Source organism: Juglans microcarpa x Juglans regia, chromosome 1S, assembly GCF_004785595.1.
Source record: "Juglans microcarpa x Juglans regia isolate MS1-56 chromosome 1S, Jm3101_v1.0, whole genome shotgun sequence".
NCBI classification, from domain to species: Eukaryota; Viridiplantae; Streptophyta; class Magnoliopsida; order Fagales; family Juglandaceae; genus Juglans; species Juglans microcarpa x Juglans regia.
In genome coordinates, this window is record NC_054595.1 from 22,979,829 (window position 1) to 23,006,026 (window position 26,198).

At 34.5% G+C, this 26,198-nt stretch overlaps 2 protein-coding genes across 2 annotated transcripts; both read right to left on the reverse strand.

The window, feature by feature from the left end:
• Positions 1-1,532: 1,532 nt before the first annotated feature.
• On the reverse strand, positions 1,533-3,791 carry LOC121245863. Its single transcript, XM_041143754.1, has 3 exons — positions 2,640-3,791; positions 2,289-2,481; positions 1,533-2,193 (listed from the first exon to the last, which is right to left on the reverse strand). Exons 1-3 carry the CDS (start codon positions 3,084-3,086, stop codon positions 1,607-1,609), a joined length of 1,227 nt encoding a protein of 408 aa, XP_040999688.1. The 5' UTR covers positions 3,087-3,791; the 3' UTR covers positions 1,533-1,606.
• Positions 3,792-16,390: 12,599 nt separating this feature from the next.
• Positions 16,391-22,650, reverse strand: LOC121245854 (pyruvate kinase isozyme A, chloroplastic). Its single transcript, XM_041143743.1, has 6 exons — positions 21,796-22,650; positions 21,545-21,635; positions 21,198-21,391; positions 19,342-19,463; positions 17,592-18,070; positions 16,391-17,146 (listed from the first exon to the last, which is right to left on the reverse strand). The coding sequence occupies exons 1-6, from the start codon at positions 22,384-22,386 to the stop codon at positions 16,845-16,847; spliced, it is 1,779 nt and encodes a 592-aa protein (XP_040999677.1). The 5' UTR covers positions 22,387-22,650; the 3' UTR covers positions 16,391-16,844.
• Between the last annotated feature and the right edge of the window lie 3,548 nt (positions 22,651-26,198).

A 26,198-nucleotide genomic window follows, 5' to 3' on the forward strand; every position in this document is an offset into this window, starting at 1 on the left:
AAAATATATTAAAAATATTTTCTAATTAATTTTTTCATATTTTGATTTTATTTTTAATTTTTATTTAGTTTATATATTTTTGTTGTAGGTGTTTAGAATTGAGTTATTTTACGTTGTATAAAAAAACAAATTGTAAATATAAAAAATATATAAATATTATAAATTTATTGGTAGAAATGAAATATTTAAAAATAATATTTAAATAATATAAAAAAATAGATAAACTGATGAATAATATATTGTAAAAATTAATATATAAAATATAAAAATAAATTTTAATGATGTATTTTAAAAAATTAGATAAAGAATAGTGCTCTTAGCACAGCTCCGATAGCAACTATTCCTCATCAGATCCAAAAGAAACAGCATATGTTGGAGGATATTCTGATGCATCCGAAAGGGCGATAGAGTCCACCATTGTTTAAGATGGAACTGTAGGCATCTTATCTTACCCCCATTCTCCAATTAGAACTTCTGATTCCGTATGGCCTAGGCAAGCTCAGTGAAATCCAATTGAATTTGCATCTCACAAGCAATCCCCCAAGAAAGAAAGAAAGAAAGTGGGAGGGTAGTAGGTGGGAGGTTGCTTTCATGGGACTATTATTACTATTATTATTGTTGTTGTTTTCAAACAATGGGCAAATTTTGCTTTTATTGTTCTTGTTTTGGATAAGGAGAGAGATCGAGTCTCAGACTCTCAAGTCTTTCACTCGGCAGAGAAAAAAAAAAAAAAAAAAACTTCTTGTAGCCGACCCTACAAATACCTTAAAATTTTACTCATAAAGTACTAGAATGGGATAAAATACCAAGCATCATAGATTACCGTTGCACCCACCACAATGATGTTGCAAAACAAGGGTTAAGGAGTTTGTGTTCAAAAATTAGCAAAAAATGTCGGGTTTTTGCTTGAAAGATCTATTAGCCACAATCCAGTGTATGAATTGAGCAAATCTTGAGTAAAAATTGTATGTACAGTTATTTTTATATATTTTTATATATATATTCTATTAATATGATTGATTGTATTATTTTTTTAATATAAAATAATTCTTTTGATAAATTATATCAATAAAATGTATAAAAATACGTAAAAATGAATCTATATGATAAAATTAATTCTCGAGACACTACGAGCACTTCACCTTCTCTAACTCTGCCATCGCAGACCCAAAATAGAAATCACAGCACAATAAAGTGAACACATTAATTAAAAAACACCAACAAAATTCAAATTAAGAAACGAGTCACTGCAACCCCACTAACACATCTGTAATAAAAAGCATTAAAACCAATTATGCTATTATACACAGATCTGACATTTTTGGAAAATCGATGAACAAACTATCGACTAAAAAAAATGGATAATCTCATCGGATTCCAGGCTCGGGTGTATACACTTGTTTTTGTAAACTTGTACTTTTTTTTTTCTTTTTTTTTTTTATAAGTTTGTATTTAATTACAACCATCATAGATTTGCCGCATCTTGCAAGATCAAAAAGAGTGGGGAAAACCCCAAAAAAGAAGAAAGATTGTAGCATTAATTATCCTAATTGTTATTATATATTATTTATATGATTTTTTTATAAGGGTAATACAGATTTTTTATTTAGGGTTTATCCTTGAGAAGAGAGGCTAATCCGGTGACCATCTTTGCTCCTCTCTCAAAGCTCTTCGGTTTTACCGCCGGTGGCTGCCACGGGGTTATCGCCACTTCTTTCTCACCCTCGTCCGCGCTGGAGTTTCTCGACGGGTGTGATGATAACGAGGCGCCCGGGCTAGACGCGGGCGGCGCTGCTTCCTCACCGAAGATCAGTTTCAGCTCACCCCCATCGCTGTCGGTTTTGGCCGAAGATTCCTCGTTCTCGGTCCCGGAAACGGTGTCTCCGAGGGTGGAGGATGATCGGATGTGAGTGGTTCTGGTATAGGTAGAGAGCCACTTGGCCCGCATGTACTCCCCTTTTCTCCATGGCGGAAAAGGCATCCCCTTCTTCTTCAGGCTCTGCCTCGCTGCCTCCGACACAATCGACGCGATCTGACCCAGCCGATCCGATTTCCCTACAAAAATGTATGGCAGGGATTGCAGGATCGCCTTGTATGCACCCGTTGATCGAGCTATCTCAAACTCCGATCGGAAATCGATATCGATCAACAATCTCTCCCCCTCCACTATTACATCTATGTATTCGTATTCCCCTGAACCAAAACCATAGATTTTTCTCAATTTTACTTCATGATTAAAATGAATTAAGGTAAAACTATTTAGAGAGAGAGAGAGTGAGAGAGAGTACCGGCTGGGTAAGAAGATGATTTGTCCCATTTGGATTTGCAAATTGAGGAGTCGTAACCGAGAGATGAGAGAGAGTCAGTAACGATGATTTTCAGATCATCTTTTCGTTTGTGAATTTTGCTGTTCTTCTCGACGATCTTGGACGTGTCTGCTAAGAGGTTTCTCTCCGCAATGCTAGAGCAAGGAATTAGAGTCTGTTGCAACAAAACATGATTAATTTGAGCTCTTACGAGGTTTCTTTCTAATAATTCTTTAACCAAAACTATGCTTATGCTCCGTTTGGTTGGTGAGAAACTAGAGGAAGTTAAAATTTAGGAATTTTTGGGACACAGAACTTGAAGCGACATTTTACCTTGAGTATATCAAAGAAATCACCGCCGAACGAAGATCCAGAAGTGATTGGCTCGCCGCCGAAACAAGCGAACACGTCAAGCTCGTCGTCGGAACTGTCATTGATGTTGCCGTTGAAGCAATTGCAGCGATTCCGGCCGAACTTCGCCGCCGTTGATGATTGCTTCTCCGTGCTCTCCTGCTCAATGAAGTTCTGCACCATTCTCGCCAAGCAAACCGAGCTCGGCTCGAACTCTGCCCCTCCTCCATCTTTGTTGTTGTACTGTGCCTCACCACCAGCTTGCTTCTCCCCAGACGAAATCTTCAGAACGCTAGGTAATTGCCGGTCGAAAAGCCTCCTGAACCGCGATTTTAACACTGGCTTGGCCGTATCGGTTCGAACAATCGGTTCCCTCCATGCTGCTTGAGAATCAAGATCAATAGGTTGGATCTTCATTGGAAAAGGCATGGTGAAGTTGAAACAATCTCTAGAGAGGTTACGCTCTATGGCTCTGTGTATTTCAGTACAGCCTAATAATGCTGGACTGAAAACACCGCTCTGAAGTTCTGGTTCTTTTTCAGAGCTCAATAAACTCAGATTCGCTTTGAAATTCACAGCCTAACAGTAACAAAATTTTAAACAAAGAAACGGCACCTTAATCCAAAGGTGCCTCCCTCACTTCCAAATATTCACACCAATACATGAACGAGAAAAATCCGATGCCAACACTCACACCAAAAATTCATACGCATTCTACATCCACCGTCATCTTTACAAAAGTCTGTCTCAATAGACAAAGCAAAAATTTTCCGCCGGTAATAATTTCTTCTCCGATCACCGGGTCAGTCCGCTCCAAAAACTAAGCTAAAGAAAGAACAAAAGAATAATCTACGAAAATTTCTTAACGAGCGAGAAATCCGTGTACCTTCTTCTGGAATTATCGTTGCGAAGAAGAATGGAATAGCTTTTCGCACTAAGACAAAGAAGGTAGGTTGCTTTCGTGGAAAACGTGACGGCGATGATCGGAGATATGGGCAGTGGGTATTTTTAAGGATGAGACCTTCACCGGAATATTCATTTTCCGGTGAGTAGATCGTCGACAGCGAAGGTGAGAGAAATGGCGATAAATGGTTTAGTGTGCTTCTGGTCTGGGGACACTCGATGGTGGTGGATTGGATTGTATTGGATTGGGGGATGGGTTTTATATAGGGAAGGGTAGAGAGGTCAGGGAGTGCTGACTCGGATCAACTGACCCAATGGAGTCCTACATGGCGCGATTTATCCCCAATTCAGCGCTTCGCTTTGCTTACGCGGAAGGGGTCGCATACAGACGTTAGTTTGTAGACGTTAACGGTGGGTGACACGTGTGAGTACTGGCGATCGTGTGTGGTCTCGATTGGGTCGTGATGCATACTAAAATACAAAAATGTCCCTCCACTAGTTTGGATTTTTGTGGGTATATGCCCCCTCGTAAACGGGAGATATCGAAAACGGTCATCGATGGCCGAGGGGATCGTGGCAAATGTGCAAATTTTGAGATTTCGGAACATAAGGGTAAAAAAGAAGAGTGATACCTGAGTACTATATAATATGTAAGTATTACGTATTTTTTTTTTAAAAAATGAGATTTATTTTTAATAAATTAATTTTTCTATATAGATTTTATATTTTTTTTTTTCAAAATGAGTACGCAGTATTTACACAATTTATAACTGAAAATATCATTTTCCATATTAATACAGTTGTGAACTTTGCAAATACTGCATAATCATTTTAAAAAAAAAGTAAAGTCCTTTATTAAAATATCAATTTTCTTTCATATGAATCATGTATCTATTTAATTTTTTTAAAACGATTACACCATTCTACAATTGTAAATATATTTATCGTAATAGAAAATAAAAATTCTATTTATTATCTTCACACCATATATTATACATAATTTTTTTATTTTTTTCATACCAAATGTGTGATGTATATATGATGAGTAGAATAATTTAATTAATTTTGAAATAATAAAATTAAAAAAAATTAAAAATTAAAAAAATTAAAAATAAATATAGTGTATGGTGTGTGAGGATGATGAGTAGTAAAATTTGAAGGAAAAAAAAAACAGTAGTGGGGAAATTGAGTTCAGAAAATGGGAGATACTGATATGTGTTCGCTCGAACGTTTTGAGTTGAGTTGGGGGAGCCTTGTGCGCCTAACGTTGCGTGACACGTGTTGTATTTGTAGAGAATCATTTAGCTGGATTAAATAGCAAGAATATTCTATACCATTACTCTTATTTTATTCGCTTGATGTAGCACCACAAGGAGGTACTATATGGTTTATTAAAAAAAAAATTAAAACACAAATATAAAAATATAGAGAAAATTTAAGATTTTAATTTTTCTCGTTTTATATTTTCAAGCGCTATGTCATTTTAAATATATATATTAAATTATTTAATAAGCCACGTAATATTGTAATACTACATGAAGAGACAAAGTGAGTGGTATAAATTAAAGAATATATAGTAAGTCTATCATTTCTCTTAATTACAAAAAATCAAAAAAAAATTCTTTTCATAATCACTATTCACTATCTAACATCTCACATCCTATAAAACACATCCTCACACATTATTAAAAAAAATTATAAATACAAAGTATAAAAGTGAATAGTAAATGGTGTATAGAATTACTCTAACTCAAAACTTATGTCTTCAATTATAGCTTTATTATTGTCTCACAGACACACACTCTCTCTCTCTCCCTATCTTCAAGCATTTTAATTAAAGAAATAATTAGAAAAATGACATTTTAATAATATAGATGTGGAGTATATTTGATAGGGCTTTGCTATCCAGCTGCCTACACTACTTATCACATCTGTTTTAATTTTTTATTATTATTGTTAAACTAATTAAGTTTTTCTATTTATCATCATTACAGCACATAATTGTTTAAGGGAAAAAAAATAAAAAGATTAAAAATAAAAATAGGTGCATTGTGTATGAATCATTAGTATAATTTTTCTATTTGATATAGATTAGGTAAAGTAATAAAAGTGCGTTATTTTAATTAAATTTGACTGTAACTTTGTTCAATCCGATACCAATACCCTTACGAGGGAGGTGAGTACATGAAATAAAAGATGTTTTTCTGAAGATTTATACAAATCCATGGGCTTTTTTGTTTTTCTCCTTTTGTAAGCACAATTCTATGGGCTCAAGTTGTAATTATAACAAGCACAATTGCCTTCAAAACTGGTGGAAATGTAACTCCAATCTCCCTCTATATATTATCGTGATTAAGCTCACTAATCATTTTAAAAATAATAATTGCAAAGTTTTTTTTTTTAATTTCGATTGACTAAAATAACTTTGTGAACTTGCAAGAATCCAAGAAACAAATCTTAATTTTCTAGAACATCTATGACTAAACAAAGGGATACTATTAAAATTAAGGTCGTTTTATGTAGGATTCGGTCAGCACTAAAAAAAAATTGAGAAAAAGGAGGAACAAAACAACACAATGTTAAGTTAATTTGAATCAAATTAAAGAACTTGAAATAAATATGTATCCCCACCGACCCACTTCAACAAAACTGTAGGTGTGGTTTCATATCAAAGTGCATTTTCCTATATTTATATTCAATGAGAAATGATTTGGCTAACAAAAGAGATTTTATAAAATTAAATTCACAAAATGACATGTCTTGATACGTTAAATTATAAAACTATGTCTATCTTTAAGTTTATTTTTGTGGAATGTTATAGCATTTTTCTTATTTAATTCTTAATTGATTATATAATAAGTTCTACTACATACAGTTTACTTTTGTGTATCCATTATACACTCTATTGATATAATTGATTAAAACAGTTATTTTATGTTTAGAAAAATACGTAGTCAATCACATTTATGAAGTACATAAAAAAATACGTAAAAGTGACTGTACATAACATTTTTGTTATATAATATATATATATATGTATATTTATATAATTACTGCCCGAATAAATGCTGTCATGAATCATGTAGGCCAACCAATTCTTGGTCATAGGCGTGACACAGAAAGCATATGAAACTCCGAATACAAACAAGAAGTTTGTGCCACACAAGAAGATTAAAAGAAACAGAATTGTTTTTTTTTTATGGTGAGGTTTTTTAAAACGACACTGTCGTATTTATTATATATCACCCAAGTGTTGCTTTCTCTTACTGTCGTATTTATTATATATCACCCAAGTGTTGCTTTCTCTTGCTAGCACCATGTATACGACAAAAAACAATACTGGCCCATTGCAGCCTGTGTTTGATTAACACATCCACGACTTTTTAGCATATAAACCAAAGAGGCGTTTCGATTTGGAGAGAAAATTATGCTTTTTTGGAACCATCATTGTGATGTTTTATTTTGTTATTCCTTTAAATATTGAACCATTTGTTAAAGCAATTCATCCTTTTAATTGGGCATGGATTTGACTATTGGAAATTTGGAATACAGACATACATGGCTTTGCTTTGCTGTTTACTTTTATACCTATTTCTGTCTCCATCTTTGCTTTTCTTTCATTTTTATATGAAAAAATCTAGCTCAGTATTATTTGACCCAGAAATGGGAAATTTATGTTTTAGATTTTAGTTTTAATTCTTGGTTTGTTGTAGATCATCTCGAATTTCTTGTCTGCTTGTGATGATCTAATTCGAAGGAGACAACCAAAAACCCAGAAATGTCTATGCTTATCTACCTATTTCCACAATTTAGATTTAAATAACGTAATCGACTAATTATCAGTCTGCAAAATAACCCACAAGTTTAAATGACAAAGTTCGTGTAGTCTATTCAATAAGGTCAGTTGTAAACGGTCAAATGCATTTTTTTTCAAAGATTTTTGACAAATTAGCTTAATGACAACCTTTTTAAATTTAAAGTTATACGGAATGTTACAGCTACAAAAGAATTATATAAAAGTAATATTTTTACGATATGACAAAATCAAATCATATCAGTTTGTAAAATTATTATTTTTTAACATGTTTGTAAGATTATTTTTATGTAATCATTTGTGATTAAAATATTTCTATTTTAAAATTGATATTTGAGTATAGGCACTGAGTTTGCGAATTTAGATTTTTAGTCTAATTGTAGAGTTTAAAAAAAAAATAAATACATAAAATTTCTCGAAGATGTATGTATCTCTCATCCATTACAAGTCCTAAATTTTAAACAAAAACTCCAAAAATAAAAAATAAAAGAATACCGAAGGATGATTATGTAAAACCCCTCACACATTATTAATACTTTGGTTAGTAACTTAATACTGCAATAATGAAGTGTTGATACTTTAAGAGGCACCATGACCAGTCAAAAGCTAGAAGTGACCGTTAGTTCCAGCCAGGTTTGAAATCAATAAAAAAAGAAATGGACAGAAAATGGGTCTGCTTTTTCTAAGGTAAAAAGAGTCGAATCAAGATTTTTACAGTGAGAGGATGATGTGGATGAGGACTCGTCATTGGTACGCTTGTCTTATAATTGTCCTTGGGGATTTATAATGAGGACACCAAAGTTATAATTTTGTGTCCAACTTTGGGGTACATGTACCTAAGAACATGTCATCCTATTAAAAACAAAACGGGCAAAAACATTATCAACAGCTAGCAGTGAATAAACCAAGTTTAATGCACTTTTCTGAGTTATATATGCATATATATATATATATATATATATATAGGAGCGATTTTTGTCTTGGTATTTGGGTCCTTGTTTGTAATTTTAACATGTTTGTTAAAAAGAAAGCAACGTGTCACTGCTCTAAAAAGTAATTGGGATTGTAACACTGGCTATCCATGGTACTGAGCATTATGTATGATCAGTGATAATCTACCCCTGTCCCCATTGAGCATGTAGCTTTTAGCCATCATTGAGCATGTAGCCTGTATTCTCGCCCAAGTAACTGATAATCAAAGTTTGAAAAATGCTTTATAAATGATTTGACGTGGTAAATTATTTTTATTAGAAAATAAATTTAATATATCATAAGAAACCGTATTAATTTATAAATTTATTTTTATAAAATTTTTTTATAACTGTATGTCTTCTCTACAAATTTCGTCTCTCTCAAGTTCAAAATCTTTAATACCCTTCTTTTGTCTGTATTAATATGTATCAATTACTTTAAAAAAGAATGGGATTATTATGTCGTCTCACTCTTACCACTGGACGTGCCGTCTAGTAATTTTTTTTTTTACATTTTTGTAATACATTTAAATATTTTTAAAAAATAAAAAAATATATCAATATATTTAAAATCACTTCTTTAATCATTAAATAAAAAAAATATTGACTAGCAATTAAATTGAACAATCATAATAGAGCAGTATAATAGACTTTACAAAATCAACAATCCTAATTTTCAAATATGAGCATATACTTTTCACAAACACCGAGGCCTTAGTGCCAGGATAATATATATTAAAATTTTCCATGTATCAAAATTTAGGAGGTATCCTTTTCTACTTTTGTGCTTTGGACGATGAAAAGCCAAAGCTGCACAACAATGATGTTCCAACAGGTTAGTAATTTGTCACTTTTCTGTTGGGTTTATTATATTTCATTGTTATAACTTCAGTGTGGCAAGACAACTGATGCCCACTTTAGTGGACTTCTTTCTATGATGCCTATTGAAATCTTTACATTTCCTTTTTTTCTTTTTTATAAAAAAACTAATCATTCCCAATTTAAAGGTTTTGGGACCATGGGTTTGTTATTAGCTTTTGGAGACTCAGGTGCTTTAAATTTACAATGAATTGCTTTTTTTTTTTTTTCCTTTTCACGCCATTCACGTGAAGAGAAGTTGTAGAATAAAAGAATTGAATAATATTAGATATAATTTTAAAATATATAAATCTACTATACTCTCTTTAAAAAATATAAAGTTCAACGTAAAAAAGTTTATTTTATTTTTATATAAGTCTCAAATTTCTCTTACCTTTCTTAAAACGAATGCATGGACTTTAACACATCAATCATTTTCGAAAATAATTTTCTTGTTCGGTGAAAGACTTAGGTTCTATTTGGATATAAAAAGTGTTTAATCTCATCTCATCATTATAATTTTTTTAAATTTACACACAAAATATAATAAATAATTTAATTTTTTCAAATTTCACAATAATAATAATATTAAAAAAATAACATTCTAATAATATTTTATTCAACTTTCATCTCAACTCAACTCACTATCTAAACATCTTAAAATAATCATGTTAGGTCATATCTATTATCCCAAATGAGCCGTTCAGAATTCCTAAACCCCTAATCCTCTAATCTCAATTGCCTGTACTTGAAGACACTCATTTCCTCCAAATCCATACTTGACCCAACTTTTTTCCCACGAGCCAAACAGTCCAATTATATCAAGTTCACTTTTCTGTCCACGTTTATTATTATTTTTTTCAGAATTTTAAATGGTTCATAGATGGACAACTTCCAATTACTAACTCATATTAGTCATATACGAAGTTTAAGCACAGTACACGTGCAGATTCTTTCTGCAGTCTGTCATTGACTACTTTATTATTATTATTTTTTTCAAGTAAATGACATATTAATAATAGAGTAATTCTATATATAATTATAAAGTAAATAAACGTTACGTGATCGTTTTAAAAAAGAGTGAAAATTATTATTAAAAAATTAATTTTTTTTATATAATTTTTATATTTTATTTATTTTTTTCAAAACGATTACGACGATTGTATAATTTATAGTTGTAAATATCTTTTTTCTTAATAATATAAAATGTAAAAGAGGACAGATGAACAATCCAACAAACACCCTATTATAGTTAATAAAGAAGAAAAAGGGTTAGAAAATGGAATCAATTAATTTATCTTATTTCCAAGTTTTCTCGATTAATTTGGTACTAAGAAAGGGGCATTCATGGAGAAGGTTGATAAAGCAATTCAAAATATTACGAATCAATTTAATTTTACTTCCCTCCGTCTGTATGAAAAATAATTATAGTATTAAGCCAAACAACCCTTAGGTATGGAGATTGTATTTAACGTTCCCCTCTTCTCCACCTAAACGATTCCTATATCTTCATTAATTTATGCTAAACATAGTAAAGTGCGAACCAAATCCATTAGAGCCCCCCATGGAATAGAGAAAGAAAGAAAGAATTTAATCAAAATAGCGTTAAATTTATGAAAAATATTATATATCAGTCATTATTTATTTTCACACTAATATACATATATATATATATATATATTTGTATATAAAATATAAAATATTTTTTTTATTAGACGTAAAATGGACGATAATAAATAGCAAATTTTAAAAAAAAATTGAGAATCAGAGATATAAGAAAGAAGAAGACAAAGAGAGAACCAAAGTTTCAACACAGCGAATGCGGTAAAAACGAAAAAAAAAACAAATAATAGAATACAATTCGAGATCCAGATTCTTTGAATTTGGCAAAGAAGAGACTGCAAGATGGAACAGATGGGCAGGAGGGTAAAGTAGTTGAGCGTCATTTTCCATGGAAGTCAGTAGTACACTTGATGGAGGTTTATAAATGAGCGTGTTTGTTGGATATGAGGGGTCAAAATCCATGGGAGACCCTCCTCTCCAGTTGTGATGGTTCTTAACGTGTGAAAATCTTATCAGAGCAGTACCTTTTTTTTTTTTTGGGATTTGGAGAACCAACTGCAGCAGTTGCTGTTATGCATGGGTTATGATCATCATCATAATCATCCTCTACCCCTCTCAGGCCATCTCGACAACAAAGCCAATCCCTTTCGTGGGTCTCACTTTGAAATATGATCTCCACTAATCTGTTTATCTTACCGCTCGTCTGGACAGTCAGGTTGGATTTGATAGACAATAAATAGTAATAGATATAATTTTTTAATATAATTTTTATTTTAAAATTTGTAAAATTTAAATTATTTTTTATAAAAATTTTATAAAATATAATGATAAAATGATCTGAAATGAACAAATCTTGTGTATCTAAATCTAACCTTATTATCTCTATGTAAATAGTAATAAAATAAGTTGTATACTGACCTATATATAATAATACTCCACTAGGTCCCGTAAGTCCCACATGAAGTGATTGACATGTTTATTTTCTTTCGTGCCTATCTTCTATGCTTTGCTTGCCTTGTTAATAATGCTTATATTCTTCAACCACATTAATAGGGCCTCAAAGATCATCTTTCTGCTCTTCTTTATTATTATATATTGTCATGAATAATAGGCATATATAGTTATCCTTTATACCCTCAAATTATTAAGAGTTTTGTACTTTGCAACCTCCGCTAAGATCTAACATACTGTGTTATCTATTTTTCATTTATCTCAACAGCCATAATTGAATTAGAATGCAAAATATACATTAGTTTTTGGTAACTCGGGTGCAAAAAAATAAAATTTTCTCTAAATAAATTGGCCATGATACTTTTAGTGTGTCTAACTGTATCATAATCGGTGTTTTGACAAGTCTAGTCTTTGGATTGTGAATAATAAGATTAATTTGAATTATGTCAAGAGAAGCGTAAGTCTCACAAGTCTGGATCTTTACTCGTCTTATAACCCGCGTTAAATTATTGTGATTGCATCTCTACGTCGTTAAGGAGGCTACTAGAGTTTTCTAAAATAACTCTACACTTTAAGATCAAGAGTTTAAGATGAGTACTTTAAGAAATTGTAAATAGAGAGAAGAGATATTTTTTTTGTATTTTTACTTTTTTCACTTTTTGACAAACATACGTAAAATTTTCATTTAAAAAATTTTTGATTGGGTGGTTAATTAAGAAGATTAACTACCAGTGGGTGATGAGTTAATTAATTGATTGTAACTTCTTCACCCATGTGAGACGATGCGACATGAATCATGTGGCATCCATTTACTTACGGATTGAAATCTTGTTGAAGTACTTGTCCCCCTTAATTGATGATTATTTGTTTGTTTCGGAAAAGGAAATTAAAGGTTAATTGATGAATAATATGGCAAGGAAAAGACAAGGAAACAGCTATGATCTTATTATAAAGCAACTTTGGACTCTTGATAATTTTAGTTCTTAAAGTAAATCTATGTAGGAAGCAACTTTCGACTATGATCCATGATGAAGAGCTGCTTCATGGAGAATCTCTCAAGTAAGAAATATTTTCAGACCCAAAAGAAAGAGTAATGATAATGAGAGAGCTATTACCTGCGTGTTTACAACAATTACAACAAAGTTGGTGTCTGAACTGTTGATTTTTCAATTTTATTACATGGGAGATGATGGCTGATGAGGACTTAAAGTTATTTGACAAGAAAAGCTACAAAATGAAATGATGGCTTTGTCTCTGTCCCTCTAACACCACAACCCACTCTTGGAGACTCTACTGGTTGTATTCTTGTTTTGTGTTTGCTTCTGTGCGTCAAAACCAGAAAACACGACAGGACTCTAACCTTCTCTCTCTCTCTCTCTCTCTCTCTCTCTCATTTCCTTGAGAAATGAGGTTTAGGGTCATTGTATTAATATAATTGCATGATCAAGTGTTTCATGATGATCTCTTATTTGAAATATTTAATTGCATAATGAGCTGTTTCATGGAGATAATTGAATAAGATTTCTAAAATATGTGGGTTGAAGGAGTCCGGATCAATGAACCACTGGGTCAGCCGTGGGTTTCGAGAATAGACACATGATGATTTTGGTCCCAACTGGCAACTGGTGAGAGTATAAGCAAGAGAAGTAATATAACACCATGATTTTATAATAAAAATAACTTACAATTTAACGTATGAGTAGTACTATAATTATAAAAAAATTACATAAAAGTAATTTCACAAACTGACATAATTTAATATAATCTGTCAGATCTACTTTATAATAAAAATAACTTTACAATATGATAAATCACAACAAACTACATTAATTTGTGAGATTACTTTTATATAATCATTTTGTGCTAGAGTATTTCTCTTATATTAAATCGTGTCAATTTATGTGTTTATTTTTATGTAATCTTTTCAAGACTAAAACATTTCTTAAATATACAATCAAACATTTCTTAAATATACAATCAAACATTTCTTAAATATACAAACTCATCACATATTTTGATTGATTACAGAACTACCCATATGAAGCAAATAAGAAATCAGGTGAACTGAAAGCAAAATCATCAAATAAAATAAAATAAAAAGACATAAAAAGGGAGATTAACACATTGAATGGTCAATTTATGATCTAGAAATATGATCTCCCCTCAACCAGATTTTATTGAATAGAAGATAATTCTCTTTTTTATATCTCAAACTCTGTTATGAAAATTTGAAATTTGCAATCTGCAGCTCCAAAATGTCATACTCAAGGAGACTTAATTCCAGTACAAGTACTAACCTTTGATGGTACAAGGGGGATTAACTCGGCTTTGATTGCAAGGGTAGCAGGTGTAGGCTCTCTTGTCGCATTCAGAGCCTTTTCCAAGTTGCATTAGCAATTGGGCAGCACCAGTTGTCCCCACCTAAATTTCGGGATAGGCGGGATAGGTAATTGGGTTTGAGCACACCTCCAGCTTGCACCGTGAAGAAAGCAGGGTAAGCAGGAGGAGGACCCAGAAGTGTGTGGTTTTGAGTCATTGTTCTCTCACCGACACCTATCCAATCCAGTTAGACCATTTCCCAAAAATCCAAATAATGAGATCGGTGAGAGAGTTCATTGATTTCTACTTATTTCCTTTTCATTTTAAATTTATTTCAATTTATTATTATAATTTTTTTAAATTTTAATATAAAATATAATAAATAATTCAATTTTTTTTAAATCTTAAAATAATAATAATATTAAAAAATAATATTCTAATAATATTTTATCATCTTAACTCAACTTAATCCAACTCAATTTAACATCCAAATATAATTTTAAAACTTTTGATTTATTTATTTATTTATTTATTTCAATTTAAAAGGATAATAAGGGAGTGTTTATAATTTGATTTTAACTTTCTTAAAGCACTCCAAATGGATCGCATTCTTTAAAATACATCATAAAATTTATTTTTTTATTTTATATATTGACTTTTATATATCAATTTATCTATTTTTTCATATTATTTAAATATTATACTTTTTAATCTTTTTTATTCATTTCAAATATTTTCTTTAAATAGTAATAATATCCTCATATATTTTGATATTTACAATATCTCTTCATATACAATGTCATATAATTATATTTTATTTTAAATTAATCTAAATTTATAAGTTAAACTAAAATATAAATTAATTCATAAAAAAAAAAATTATATTTGTCTCTATAAAACTCTCTAAAAAAGAATAGAGAAGGCATAGTAATTGAAATGAAATATTGGACTTGCAGTAATTGAAGGGAAATAATATTTACCCAAGGAAAGAAAAATAAAAATCTGAAAAATATACTGTGAGAAAGGGAAGCACGAAATAAACAGATGGAATGTGAAAAGGGGTTGAAATGAAGTAAAACTAAATCCTTTGGACGCTACTTTCATACAATTATACAGAAATAAGGGTTTTACATAATCGGTGAGGAGTGGTCTTAGATGCAGGCGAATATTAAAAAGAAAAGGACAGGGAAAACAACAAGGAGGAAGGAACAAAATAAGTAATCATACAATAGGAGCTTTGCAGATAAAAAGTGGAAAAAGGTTGAGCAGCTCCTCGTAGGCTTTTTTATTGGCATCTCGTAGTGGTGTTCTCCTGCCCACCTGAGACACTGCTGCCTGCACCTTTGTCATGCGGTAGCGTAGCTCTCTCTCTCTCTCTCTCTGTGGTGATCCTTTCTTACTTTCGAAGTCTGAAGCGGTAAAAAGGTGTGAATACAAATAGAAAAAATCTATTAATTATCTTTTTTTTTTTTAACATTTTATGATGTATTAAATGATAGATTTATAAATAAAATATAATAAATAATATCCGATCATTTAATATTACATCATCCTAAGATGATAATGAGAATTGGACAAATATAGATCTGTAAAAAGTAAAAAAGTAGATTCATTAATCTTAGATTAAACTGATTTTACGCATATATTTTTTTTTCCTTTCTCGGAAATGTTCCAGATTCTATTTGACAACTCTTGCAATACAAATTATATCAGTTTGTTTCTAAACTCTTCAAGAGTATAATTTTCTGGATGCGAAAAAGGCCTTAGGAATTTGCTTCTAAACGAATGTCTTATAATAAAAAGGCCATTAGTAGCAAGGCCTGTGGAAGGCCCAAAAACTACTTAGTAGATCCTGACCCGCACAAAAAGGCCTTAAAGCTATGACGACAGCAAGAAACGCTACCGATTTGAAATAAACCTAATTTTGAAATTAAAAAAAAAAATCGTAATTAGATTTATATTATATAGTCACGTAAACTTATGGAGCAATTAACTGAATTTTAATGTGCCAAAGGACAAGCAAATTATAATTTTGAAGAGAAACATTGAAGTCTAAAAAAATATATAAATTTATGTAATTTAGTATGATCCAAAATATATAAATAGTTAGTCAACTCATTGAGTAATGATTTTCCATATTTGCTTAGGAACTTACTATAGCCCTAAGGTGGATCCAATTCTACTGTATTTTGAAAAACACATGGGTATGTCATCCCTTGCAGGAGATCCTAATCTCAGGACTAAAATCCACATCTGAACTACCTTAAAATATCCACAAGATGGTTAAATTAATATCAATGAGAATGAATTAACAGCTACCCTGTGGTACTGTAAAGTAGCTCCAAAACCTTCCATTACTTTAAAGATGCTTGATTCATATTCCAAACCTTTTTTGTTGAAACATAAAAAAAAATATCAAGCTGAATACAAATACTACCTTGTTAACACAAACACAAAGCTGAAAAATGAAAGGTTTAGGGGATATATCTCTGCCATACAAAGGTGAATTGAGGAAACATAACCATACAAAACTATCATAGGTTACCATAGTGAACTCATGCAAGACAGACCAGAAAAGCTCAAGTAGCATAAACTGATAAAACTAATCAGATTCTACTGAATCTATAGTTGCGGCAACCGGAAGCGATCCAGGGGCAAGTGGGAGGGAAGAGAGGACTGATTCATGATTACTCACTCTTTTCTTCCTATGGCCTACTAGATTGTGGAACCATGGCAAAGGATATAACAGTTGAGACAGGTAGTACCATCTGGAAGAAAGGATCTACCCTTGCAAACTAAATGTTGTCTTCAAGGAACATTCATAACTTGGATAGACTGTAACATGTCTGAGACGGCAATGACAAGGTCACCTGATTTGATTAAATTCCTGGCCTTGAGCAATGAGAATGTTTTATTAAGGTTGCTTTCCATATCATCAGAGAAGCTCAGACGAAAAGGTATCAGGCCCCACTGTAGGTTCAAACGCCTCCGCACGGATGTTGTGGCAGTAAAAGCAAAGATAGGGCAGTCAGGTCGACATCGTGAGAGGAGAGATGCCATGTGGCCTGTCTTTGTATAGACAAAAAGTGCATCCACCTCCAAATTATTAGCTGCAAAATGCAACCCATATAAGCCCAGAAAATTTAACAAATAACTAGCAACAATTGTCAGAGGATTGACCAAGGGCAAAGTGATAGGTAAGGCAGGACCAGTACCCCCCCAAAGCAATGGAGCCACTGTCGGGTCACAAGCCCAGGGGAAAGGGGGATACTTTGGTATTTAACGAAAATGAAATCAGTTTTGTTTTAGATGACATTAGCCCCACATACTTTACAGCCGCAATTTGAGGACATATCTTGAAAATGCAAAATAAACAAGTAAGGAATTTGAAAGAGGAAATAATAACAGCTAATAAACTGCATTTTCAAATCACAATTGTAATTGTAAGATGCACATATACACAAGGGACTAAGGATAGAACATTTGTGAACAAAATTAATTTCCCAGATCCATAAACAGAAATATAGAGAATGCTTATCAATATAGAATGCTTACCCATCTTGGCAGCAGAATTACAGATCTCTTCTGAAATATTGTCTGAAAAGGAAGTTCCAATATCAGGGAGTTCCATAACTTCATGCCGTTTCTCCTCCCTCCACCACCTCTCAATTCTCAGACTGACACTTCTCAGAACAGCCAATGCCTTCTCTGGGTACTGGCCCATGGCCGACTCACCAGATAACATCAAAGCATCTGCTCGCTGCCTAACTGCTTCAGAAACATCAGCAACTTCAGCTCTGGTGGGTGTAGGATATTCAATCATAGATTCAAGTAGCTGAGAGGCAACAATGACTGGCTTATTCAACTGCCTGCACACTTGAACTATCTTTTGTTGGGCTGCGGGGACCTGCTCCAGAGGTATCTGAGCACCCAAATCTCCTCTCGCTACCATAGCTCCATCTGATGCTTGAATGATCTCTTCCAAGTTCTTCAGTGAGTCAATACTCTCTATCTTCGCAATAACAGCTATGTCACTGCATTATCAAATAGAATATACCTAGTCAGCATTAATATTAACAATATCCGTGGAGACTATTAGTCATGTTTTTTTTATGAGACTCCTGTAGCTGCTCAGGTTTGGAACCATTTCTCTACTATCTTTGGTGTAGGGAGTATGATATCTCATGGCAGGAGGGACAGGGTTGTTTCTTGGTGGACATTCTTTGCTGGTTATGATCAAGTTAAACTTCTAGCACAACTCGTCCCATCACTCATTCTATGGGAACTATGACTTGCAAGGAATGATGCATGGTTTGATGCTGGTCTGCCTAAATTCAGTTTTAATCATCATAAAGGTACTCAGATGGTTGCGTGAATTGAGTCCTTTTCTCAAGCCAAGGATGGTGGAAAAAAGAGATGCATCTGTGGTTCTAGATGCACTTAACATTTCTCCTTCAGTTGTTAAAGTTAGAAAACCAATTATTGTCAAGTGGCTGCCACCCTGATCTTGGAACAGTGAAGCTAAATGTTGATGTTGCTTCTAAAGGTAAATCCTGGTAATGCTGGTTGTGGTGGTGTGCTAAGACTTCCCAATTGCTCACTAGTTTTTGCATTCGTTCACCACCCTTTAGGAAGAGATACTAACTTCTTGGCTGAAATCTCTTCTCTTCAGTCTAAATGCCAATGAAATATTTATGTATATTGGGAAGGCAATGGTTTTGCAGATGGTCTAGTCAACTTGGGTGCTACTGGTGTAGATGGTATTTTCACCAATCTCTCTCAACTCCCAAAGGAATTGATTGGTTGCTTTATTATAAAGCAGGCCTTCCGTTTCTTGGAGGCCAGTAGGCTTTTGTACAATTTTACTTGCCTTTACTTGTTTGTATACTATATAGGAATTTACTTAGGATGTTCTTGAATTGTTTAAAGCCTTGGTTTTGGGATTTTTTGTTGCCCCAAGGCTTTTGTTAGTATTATGGTATTCCTCCGCCTGAATAGGGCAATTAATAAAATATCGTGATTGTTGTAGAAATAAAGGCAACTAATAGAATACAATACATGAAGAGAAAGGAGCAATATTCATCTAACTAACTTGCATCTGAGTTGCAAATTGCAGTATTAATCTTCATACATCTAAATAAAAGTGTTGCATTTTTCTATTTAATAATATGAGAACCAACAATGAACTCATTGCTAACCCAAAACTGGGGTTACAAGAGAGTCGAAAAGGGAAGCATGGACAGTTTTCATGATTACTTATAATGATTGAGTAAAAAATACTATACATAGAAACCAATGTGCTTACCCATCACGAGCCCTTGCAGCAATATAACTTTTAAGATGATTAATCACTTCAGCAGACTTGACAAAAGATATGGCAATAAAATCAACCCCCTCTGCAATCCCAAAATCAATATCCAACCAATCCTGTATACATAAAAAGCTTGAGCATAAGATAAAACCACTATTTTTAAATGGAGAACAATGTTTTTTTGATAAGTGAAATGGAGAACAATGCTTTCCAGACTATTGTAATCTGGCATAAAGGTGATCAATTTAGAAACAAATAAAAATGTGAAAAAACATTCCACAGAAACATAAATGTGCACACTTACCAGGAAAAAATGTTTGTCCTTGTCGAGGAATGCTAGGTACAAGCCTAGGGCATGTAGGCCTCGTACAGTCCCTTTAGAAAATAATGGACCCCACCATGAAAAAATGCCTTCATATAACTTTTTCATCATGGGATCCACTTTTTTTTCTAAGAGGACTGCATGAGGCTTGCATGGCCTAGGCCAGCACAAGTTATTTTCCTTGTCCTAAGTGAACATGTTCTTGTTTTCCATAAAACAGATAGTGGTAGTCATCGATACAAAACAGAACAGAACATGCATCTCCAGTTTCTGAAGAAAAAAACATGGGCAGTGCCATACATCCCCTGAAGTGGTCTTTCCTAGTTTGTATGTGAGTGTGGAATGTGCGTGGACATTTTGAAATGAATTCATGCAAAGCATAAAAACCCCGTGTCTTGCATCTCATCAAGACTACTTTGTGCTTTTAAAGGTCAAAGCATCCAAGACATGGAGTCTAATGCTTTTAAATGTGTGCTTTTGTGAATGCAATTTGCTTTTGCAAACCAAAGAGCCTCCAGCTTGGGGATTTGCACAATTTTACCAACATTGAATATAACATGGTTAAAGAATAAAAATTCCTATACATGCCAATGTTAGGGTTACAACTAAAATAGGGAAACTTGGTAATTGTGGCAGTATAACTTGTAAACTGAAAAAAAAAAAAAAAAAAGTGTTCAGTATCACAAGTCTTGTGAGGGACCAACTCACATGACAGATACTTGACTGCGAATCCTTGTTAACGGTCAGTGCCACTATTAGGGGTGATACCCGCATATGTGGGGGCGGGGTCACCCCTTCCCCGCATATGCGGAAGGTGGTATTTCCACCCCCACACCCCGCCCCAGTGCCGGGGGGAGGGGGCGGACATCCAGCCTAAAAATTATTTATGGGTCCAAAAATATTAAACCCAAATTATTATATAATTTAAATTGTAAATTAAAATTAAAATATATAACAATAATTAAAAAACTGATAACATAAAAACTATGTTATCAATTTTTAAATTTGTTAAACTTGTTCACAAGTTTAACACTCTTGTGAACAAGTCTAACAAATTGTAATATATATATTTTTTATAAGTAATTGTAATATATATTTATATATATACAATTTGTAAAATATAAATATATGTAAATATAAATAATAAATATATAAGTGGGGTGTGGAGCAGGGAGCGGGGTGGGGGCTGGGGTTAGCCTGCCCCCACCCCCGCTAGGTGTCTTCTATGCGGGGCGAGGCGGGGCGGGCCCGGCCCCTGCTACCCACCCCTAGCCACTATATGATTTTTTGACATCCCTTGTATTGATATATGGTGTTCAAAGCATTGACATATTGAATATCACCCCAAAAAAGGAGAAAAACACAGAGAAAAGCATTCCGGTTCAATAATTCAGCAAGTCAATTGACATGTTGTCCATATTTAGTTTACTCTACCACATAAATCAAACATTAGATGTATTATGCTACTATCAACCTATATTCACGGATTGAACTTAAGAATTGAAGGCCCAAGGTTTTAGGCACCAACCTTAGAAGAAATTGTAGGAAGCATAGCATTCCGTTCTCGCACCAGACTCCCATCTCTCCAGAAAGTTAAATTAGCCCGAGGCAGCATCAGTCCAGGATCGGTGCATCGGCACTTGACATCTGGACCAATTATCTCTATAACCTCAAACCTCACCATTCCACCATCCACAAGAAGCTCATCCCCCACTTTCACGTCTGTATGTCATATTAGAATTCAGTTGAAAATTGGCTAAATTAATTAATTAACACGTTCCCAATATAATAAAATCATAGTATGATCATCATTTCTCATAAATCAAACAGCATGGTTATTGAATCAAAAGATATATATTTCTTAGTGATAATAACCTTCGGCAAAGCCATCATAGTTCACATTGACGGTGCGTGCGGGGAGAGCTGAATCGAAGGCTCTGACACTAAAGGTCCAGATCTCACCGTCCTGCAAATATTGAATAACCAATCACAACGTGCTTTGGGCTTAAGATGGTGTTAAATATGTTAAATTAAAGGCTCCCCAAGAAACTCCGTGTCTATCTTCCACCATGATTTATAGAATTTAGAACTTAAAAATGATAATGATGAAAATAATAAAACTTCACCTCGGCTTTGGCGGAAGAAGCGCCTCCGAGATCACCCATGTGAATCTCACTGCCCTCTGTGTCCATCATAATAGCGACGGCGTAGCCCTTCTCTTCGTTGAGCCTCCTGACGCGCTCGATGACATCGCGGTGCCACTCTCGGGTGCCGTGGCACATGTTGATGCGCGCCACATTCATGCCGCCGACGGCCAGGGCCTCAAGCTGGTCGAAACCGGACGTGGCAGGGCCGATTGTGCACACCAGCTTCGTCCGGCGTGTGCTTCGGAACCCGTTCTCCTTCAGCTCCGCCTCCGTCACCGCGTCCACCTCGATGGAGCCCGAATCCTGCGACGGCGGAGGCTGCATCGCGGGGGATAAAACACCTCCAACGACGCCTTTACCATTATCGGATGCTAGTACGACTTGGGAGGAGGTGGGGTCGAGATCGGAGGAGGACGAGGCTCTGATGGAGAGCTTAACGGTGGTGAGAGGGAACCGGCGAGTTAGAATGGGAAAGGAGGGTTTCTGGTAGGGATAAAATTGTTTCGAAGGGGAAGAAGCGAGGTTTGGTGACCGAGTGGATGGGGTGAAGAGGTGTAGAGACTGTGACATGGTGACCGGGATTGTCCCCGGTGAATGGAAATTGGCGGCTTTTGAGACGAACGGAGAGAGGGTAAGAGAAGGAATCGAGGCCCCAAAAGTGAGGAGGAGAACTGAAAGAGCGAAGCTTTAAAGAGAGAGAGAGAATGGCGGAGATATCGAAGTGCTTCGAGCTTCGAAGATGTCGCCCCTGAGAAGGAAAGATAACAGGAGGTTTTACAAGGTGGCTCAAAACGGCTTGCCTAAACAAGAACCGGGGAAAAGAATAAAATAAATCGTAAAATAAAAATTATAATCGGGTAAACAAAAAATTTACATACAGTCATATTTTTTTTATACATTTTATTACGAGCCCGGTTATATATTAGTCACACTCTTCGTATATTTTATATAATTTTTTTTTTATTCAATACATTAGATGTGCAGTGGTACAATTAACAGTAGATTGATGTAAATAATTTTTTATTATTATTGTGATTAATCACGTTATTTTTTTAAATATAAAATTATTATTTTGATGTTAAAAAATACGTAAAAATAATTATGTATACGGAAGATAAAATTTTGAGAAATTTAGAGAGAAGCATATGCTTTTGGCTGCCGCTAGCATCTGCTTGCACAAGTGCATGCCCATAAAGGTCCAAAGGTGGATATCTCTCGAAAGCTACAGTCGTTTTGGGATTTTTTTTTTTTTGTTCAAGTTGAGGTTTAAGATTATTTTTATTTTTAAAGAAGAGGTTTAAGATCATTGGGAATGAAAGTTTGCACTCAACTTTCAACTCTCTCGTGATACAAAAGTTTCAGGCTTGACAACAAATTCCTCGTATTTCTTTGTATGAGCAAAGAATGGGATGACAAGAAAATGAGAAAAACAATTTATAAAATAATTGTAATTTTAATTCTAAGTTTAAAAACTAATTGTTGATAGAATCATAATTATGAATTACACAAAATCAGGAATTTCTTATTTTTAGGCATAGTTTTAGGCATCTATTACAATATCATCTTTTCCTTATATGTAAATTTCTATAATTAGTTTCATTGTACACTTATATATTTTGTAAAGCATAATACAAAAGTAATATACAGTATTATTCAAACACGTCTCCTTTCTCTCTTAACATGGTATCAGGCTAGAACAAGGTCTTGCAATGCCAAGGCTGAATCATCCAACACTACCCTCCCTTCCCTTTATCTTCTATCCCTTAGATTCACCAAGCTTAACCCTTGTCAATGGACTTCTAACCAGCGACAAATATCCCAAATGGCAAAAAGCCATGACCCGAGCCCTCAATGCCAAAAACAAACTTATTTTTGTTGATGGTACCCTCAAACCTCATGAACCTAACACACCCGAATACACCCAATGGAACCAAACGAAGGATATGGTTCTTACCTGGATCCTCAATTCTACCAGCCCCTCTCTTGCCAATTCCCTTGAATATCATACCAACGCACGTGATGTTTGGGTTGATATTTCCTCTCGGTTTTGTCATGGCAATAATGCCAGAATTTACCAACTCAAACGAACTCTCTCTTCCCTACACCAAACCACAAATTCAGTCCATGATTACTACAACCAAATCAAACAAATTCGGGATGAACTTGGTTATCTCCAACAGAGCACTGACCTCAAAGCTTTACAACAGCAAGCCGATGATGAACAGGTGTTCCAGTTCCTCCTCGGCCTCAATGATTCCTTCGCCTCCCTCCACACTCAAATCTTGGCCATGGATTCACTCCCACCCATAAGCAAAGTCTTCTTTATTTTGTTTCAAGAAGAGCAACAAAGGCTGCTCAACATTTGACCATCTTCATCGGAAACCATGGCCATGGCAGTCCGATCTGGTGGGCGCCCAAAACCCCCCTTCAAGTGCACGATTTGCGGCAAAGACGGACACACCCGAGATCGTTGTTGGACCCTCGTGGGTTATCCCCCTGGCCGCAACTCGAGACCCAAGACCCAGCCCTCCATTCTCGATCAGCCCCCATCTAGCATAAACCAAACCGTCGTTGCTCCGTCGGCCTCAAGTCCGGTACCTAGTTTGTCACCAGAGCTCTACCAGAAGCTTCTTGGCTTGCTCGCGTCATCTTCCTCTCCGATTGAGTCCTCTGTCAACTTCATTGGAGATCTCTTCTCCCCTCAACTCGATTTTTCTCTCAATTAAGGCATCTATTAGGTCGTAAACAGTGGCGCAAGCCACCATATCTGCCACCACAATGATGCTTTCACCGATCTCCAACCTTTAGCAACCCCCCACTCCATTCGGCTTCCCATGGGTCAGGATATTCCTACCGAGGGTCTCGGCACTTGTGTTCTATCTCCATTTCTCACCCTAACTCAAGTCTATTTTGTTCCGCTTTTAACCTTTAATTTATTATCTGTTTCCCAAATTGCTCTTCACAATTATTGCATTATTACTTTTTCTTCAAATAATTGCTTATTTTAGGACCCACAGTCGATGAAGCCGATTGGAGCGGGTGAACTATGCAATGGGCTTTACGTGTACCGTCCCGACCCCCTGTGGTTTTTGCTGCTCAATCCACTGCTAATAAGACTCTATGGCATCAATGTCTAGGTCCTGGTCATCCCTCTAGTTTTATTATTCCTAATATTTTAGATTCCTCTTGTATTCTTTCTGATTGTGATGTTTGTGCTCGTTCTAAGTACACAAGACTACCCTTTCCAACTTTTGCTACTAAAAGTGGTTTTGCTTTTAATCGAATTTTTTGTAATATTTGGGGTAGATATCATACTTATTCCTTATCTGGAGCACATTATTTTCTTACAATAGTGGATAATTTTTTCCGCACTACTTGGATATATTTAATGTTTTTTAAATTTGAAGCTTACACTCATTTAACGTATTTTTTTGCTCTTGTCAAAAATCAATTTAACACCAATGTTAAAATCATTAGAACTGATAATGGACAAGAATTTCTCTCTCATCAATTTCAAACTTATCTTCTTGACCACGACATTATTCACGAATATACCTGTGTTGAAACTCCTTAACAAAATGGCGTTGTGGAACGTAAACACTGTCACCTTCTTAATGTTACTCGCAGTCTACGTTTTCAAGCACACTTACCCCTTCCTTTTTGGGTTGATTGTGTTCTCATTGCTGCATACCTCATCAATCGCACTCATAGTCATGCTCTTCAAAATAAATCACCATTTGAGGTTCTTCAACAAAATACCCAACTATGATCACCTTCATGTGTTTGGGTGCCTCTGTTATGCACAAATTCTTCATGCTCACGATGATAAATTTTCTCCTCATGCTACTAAATGTGTCTTTCTTGGCTACCCCATCACTCACAAATCATATAAACTCTACAATCTTGATACACGATCCATTTTCTATTCTAATGATGTCACCTTCCATGAACAACAATTCCATTTTCAGGATATTTCAGACACCTCCTCCTCTCCTTCTTCATCTCCAATAATTCATTTTCCCATCCCTAAACTCATTTTACTTACTTCTCAAACACCTCGAAACCCTTCTCAAACTCCACACTTCTCATCTTCACCTCCTCAAACCCCACCCTCCCCATCTTCACCTCCACATGTCTCTTGTCCTCGCCACCACACTACACGACCTCCCTATCTCCATGAGTACATATGCCCCATCTTACATACAGAGCCCAAGACGTCTTCACCTGCTACAACGGCTTCAGGTACTACTCATCTTTTATCTGCTTTTCTTTCTTATTCTCGTTTTTCTCCCTCACATATTATTTATTTAAATGCTCCCACCTCTTGTGTTGAACCTTCATGCTATTCTGATGCTCTCAAACATTCTCATTGAAGCGAGGCA

What these genes read in the sequence shown, in the direction of transcription:
- LOC121245863 (XM_041143754.1), bottom strand. Translation starts at nt 3,086, where the DNA reads ATGCCTTTTCCAATGAAGATCCAACCTATTGATCTTGATTCTCAAGCA. An exon ending in ATTTCTTTGATATACTCAAG is followed by an intron (nt 2,482 to 2,639) that starts GTAAAATGTCGC and finishes TTGTTGCAACAG; the next exon opens with ACTCTAATTCCTTGCTCTAG. An exon ending in ATCATCTTCTTACCCAGCCG is followed by an intron (nt 2,194 to 2,288) that starts GTACTCTCTCTC and finishes GTTTTGGTTCAG; the next exon opens with GGGAATACGAATACATAGAT.
- LOC121245854 (XM_041143743.1), bottom strand. Translation starts at nt 22,386, where the DNA reads ATGTCACAGTCTCTACACCTCTTCACCCCATCCACTCGGTCACCAAAC. An exon ending in CTTCTTCCGCCAAAGCCGAG is followed by an intron (nt 21,636 to 21,795) that starts GTGAAGTTTTAT and finishes CAATATTTGCAG; the next exon opens with GACGGTGAGATCTGGACCTT. An exon ending in TTCCTACAATTTCTTCTAAG is followed by an intron (nt 19,464 to 21,197) that starts GTTGGTGCCTAA and finishes TTATGTATACAG; the next exon opens with GATTGGTTGGATATTGATTT.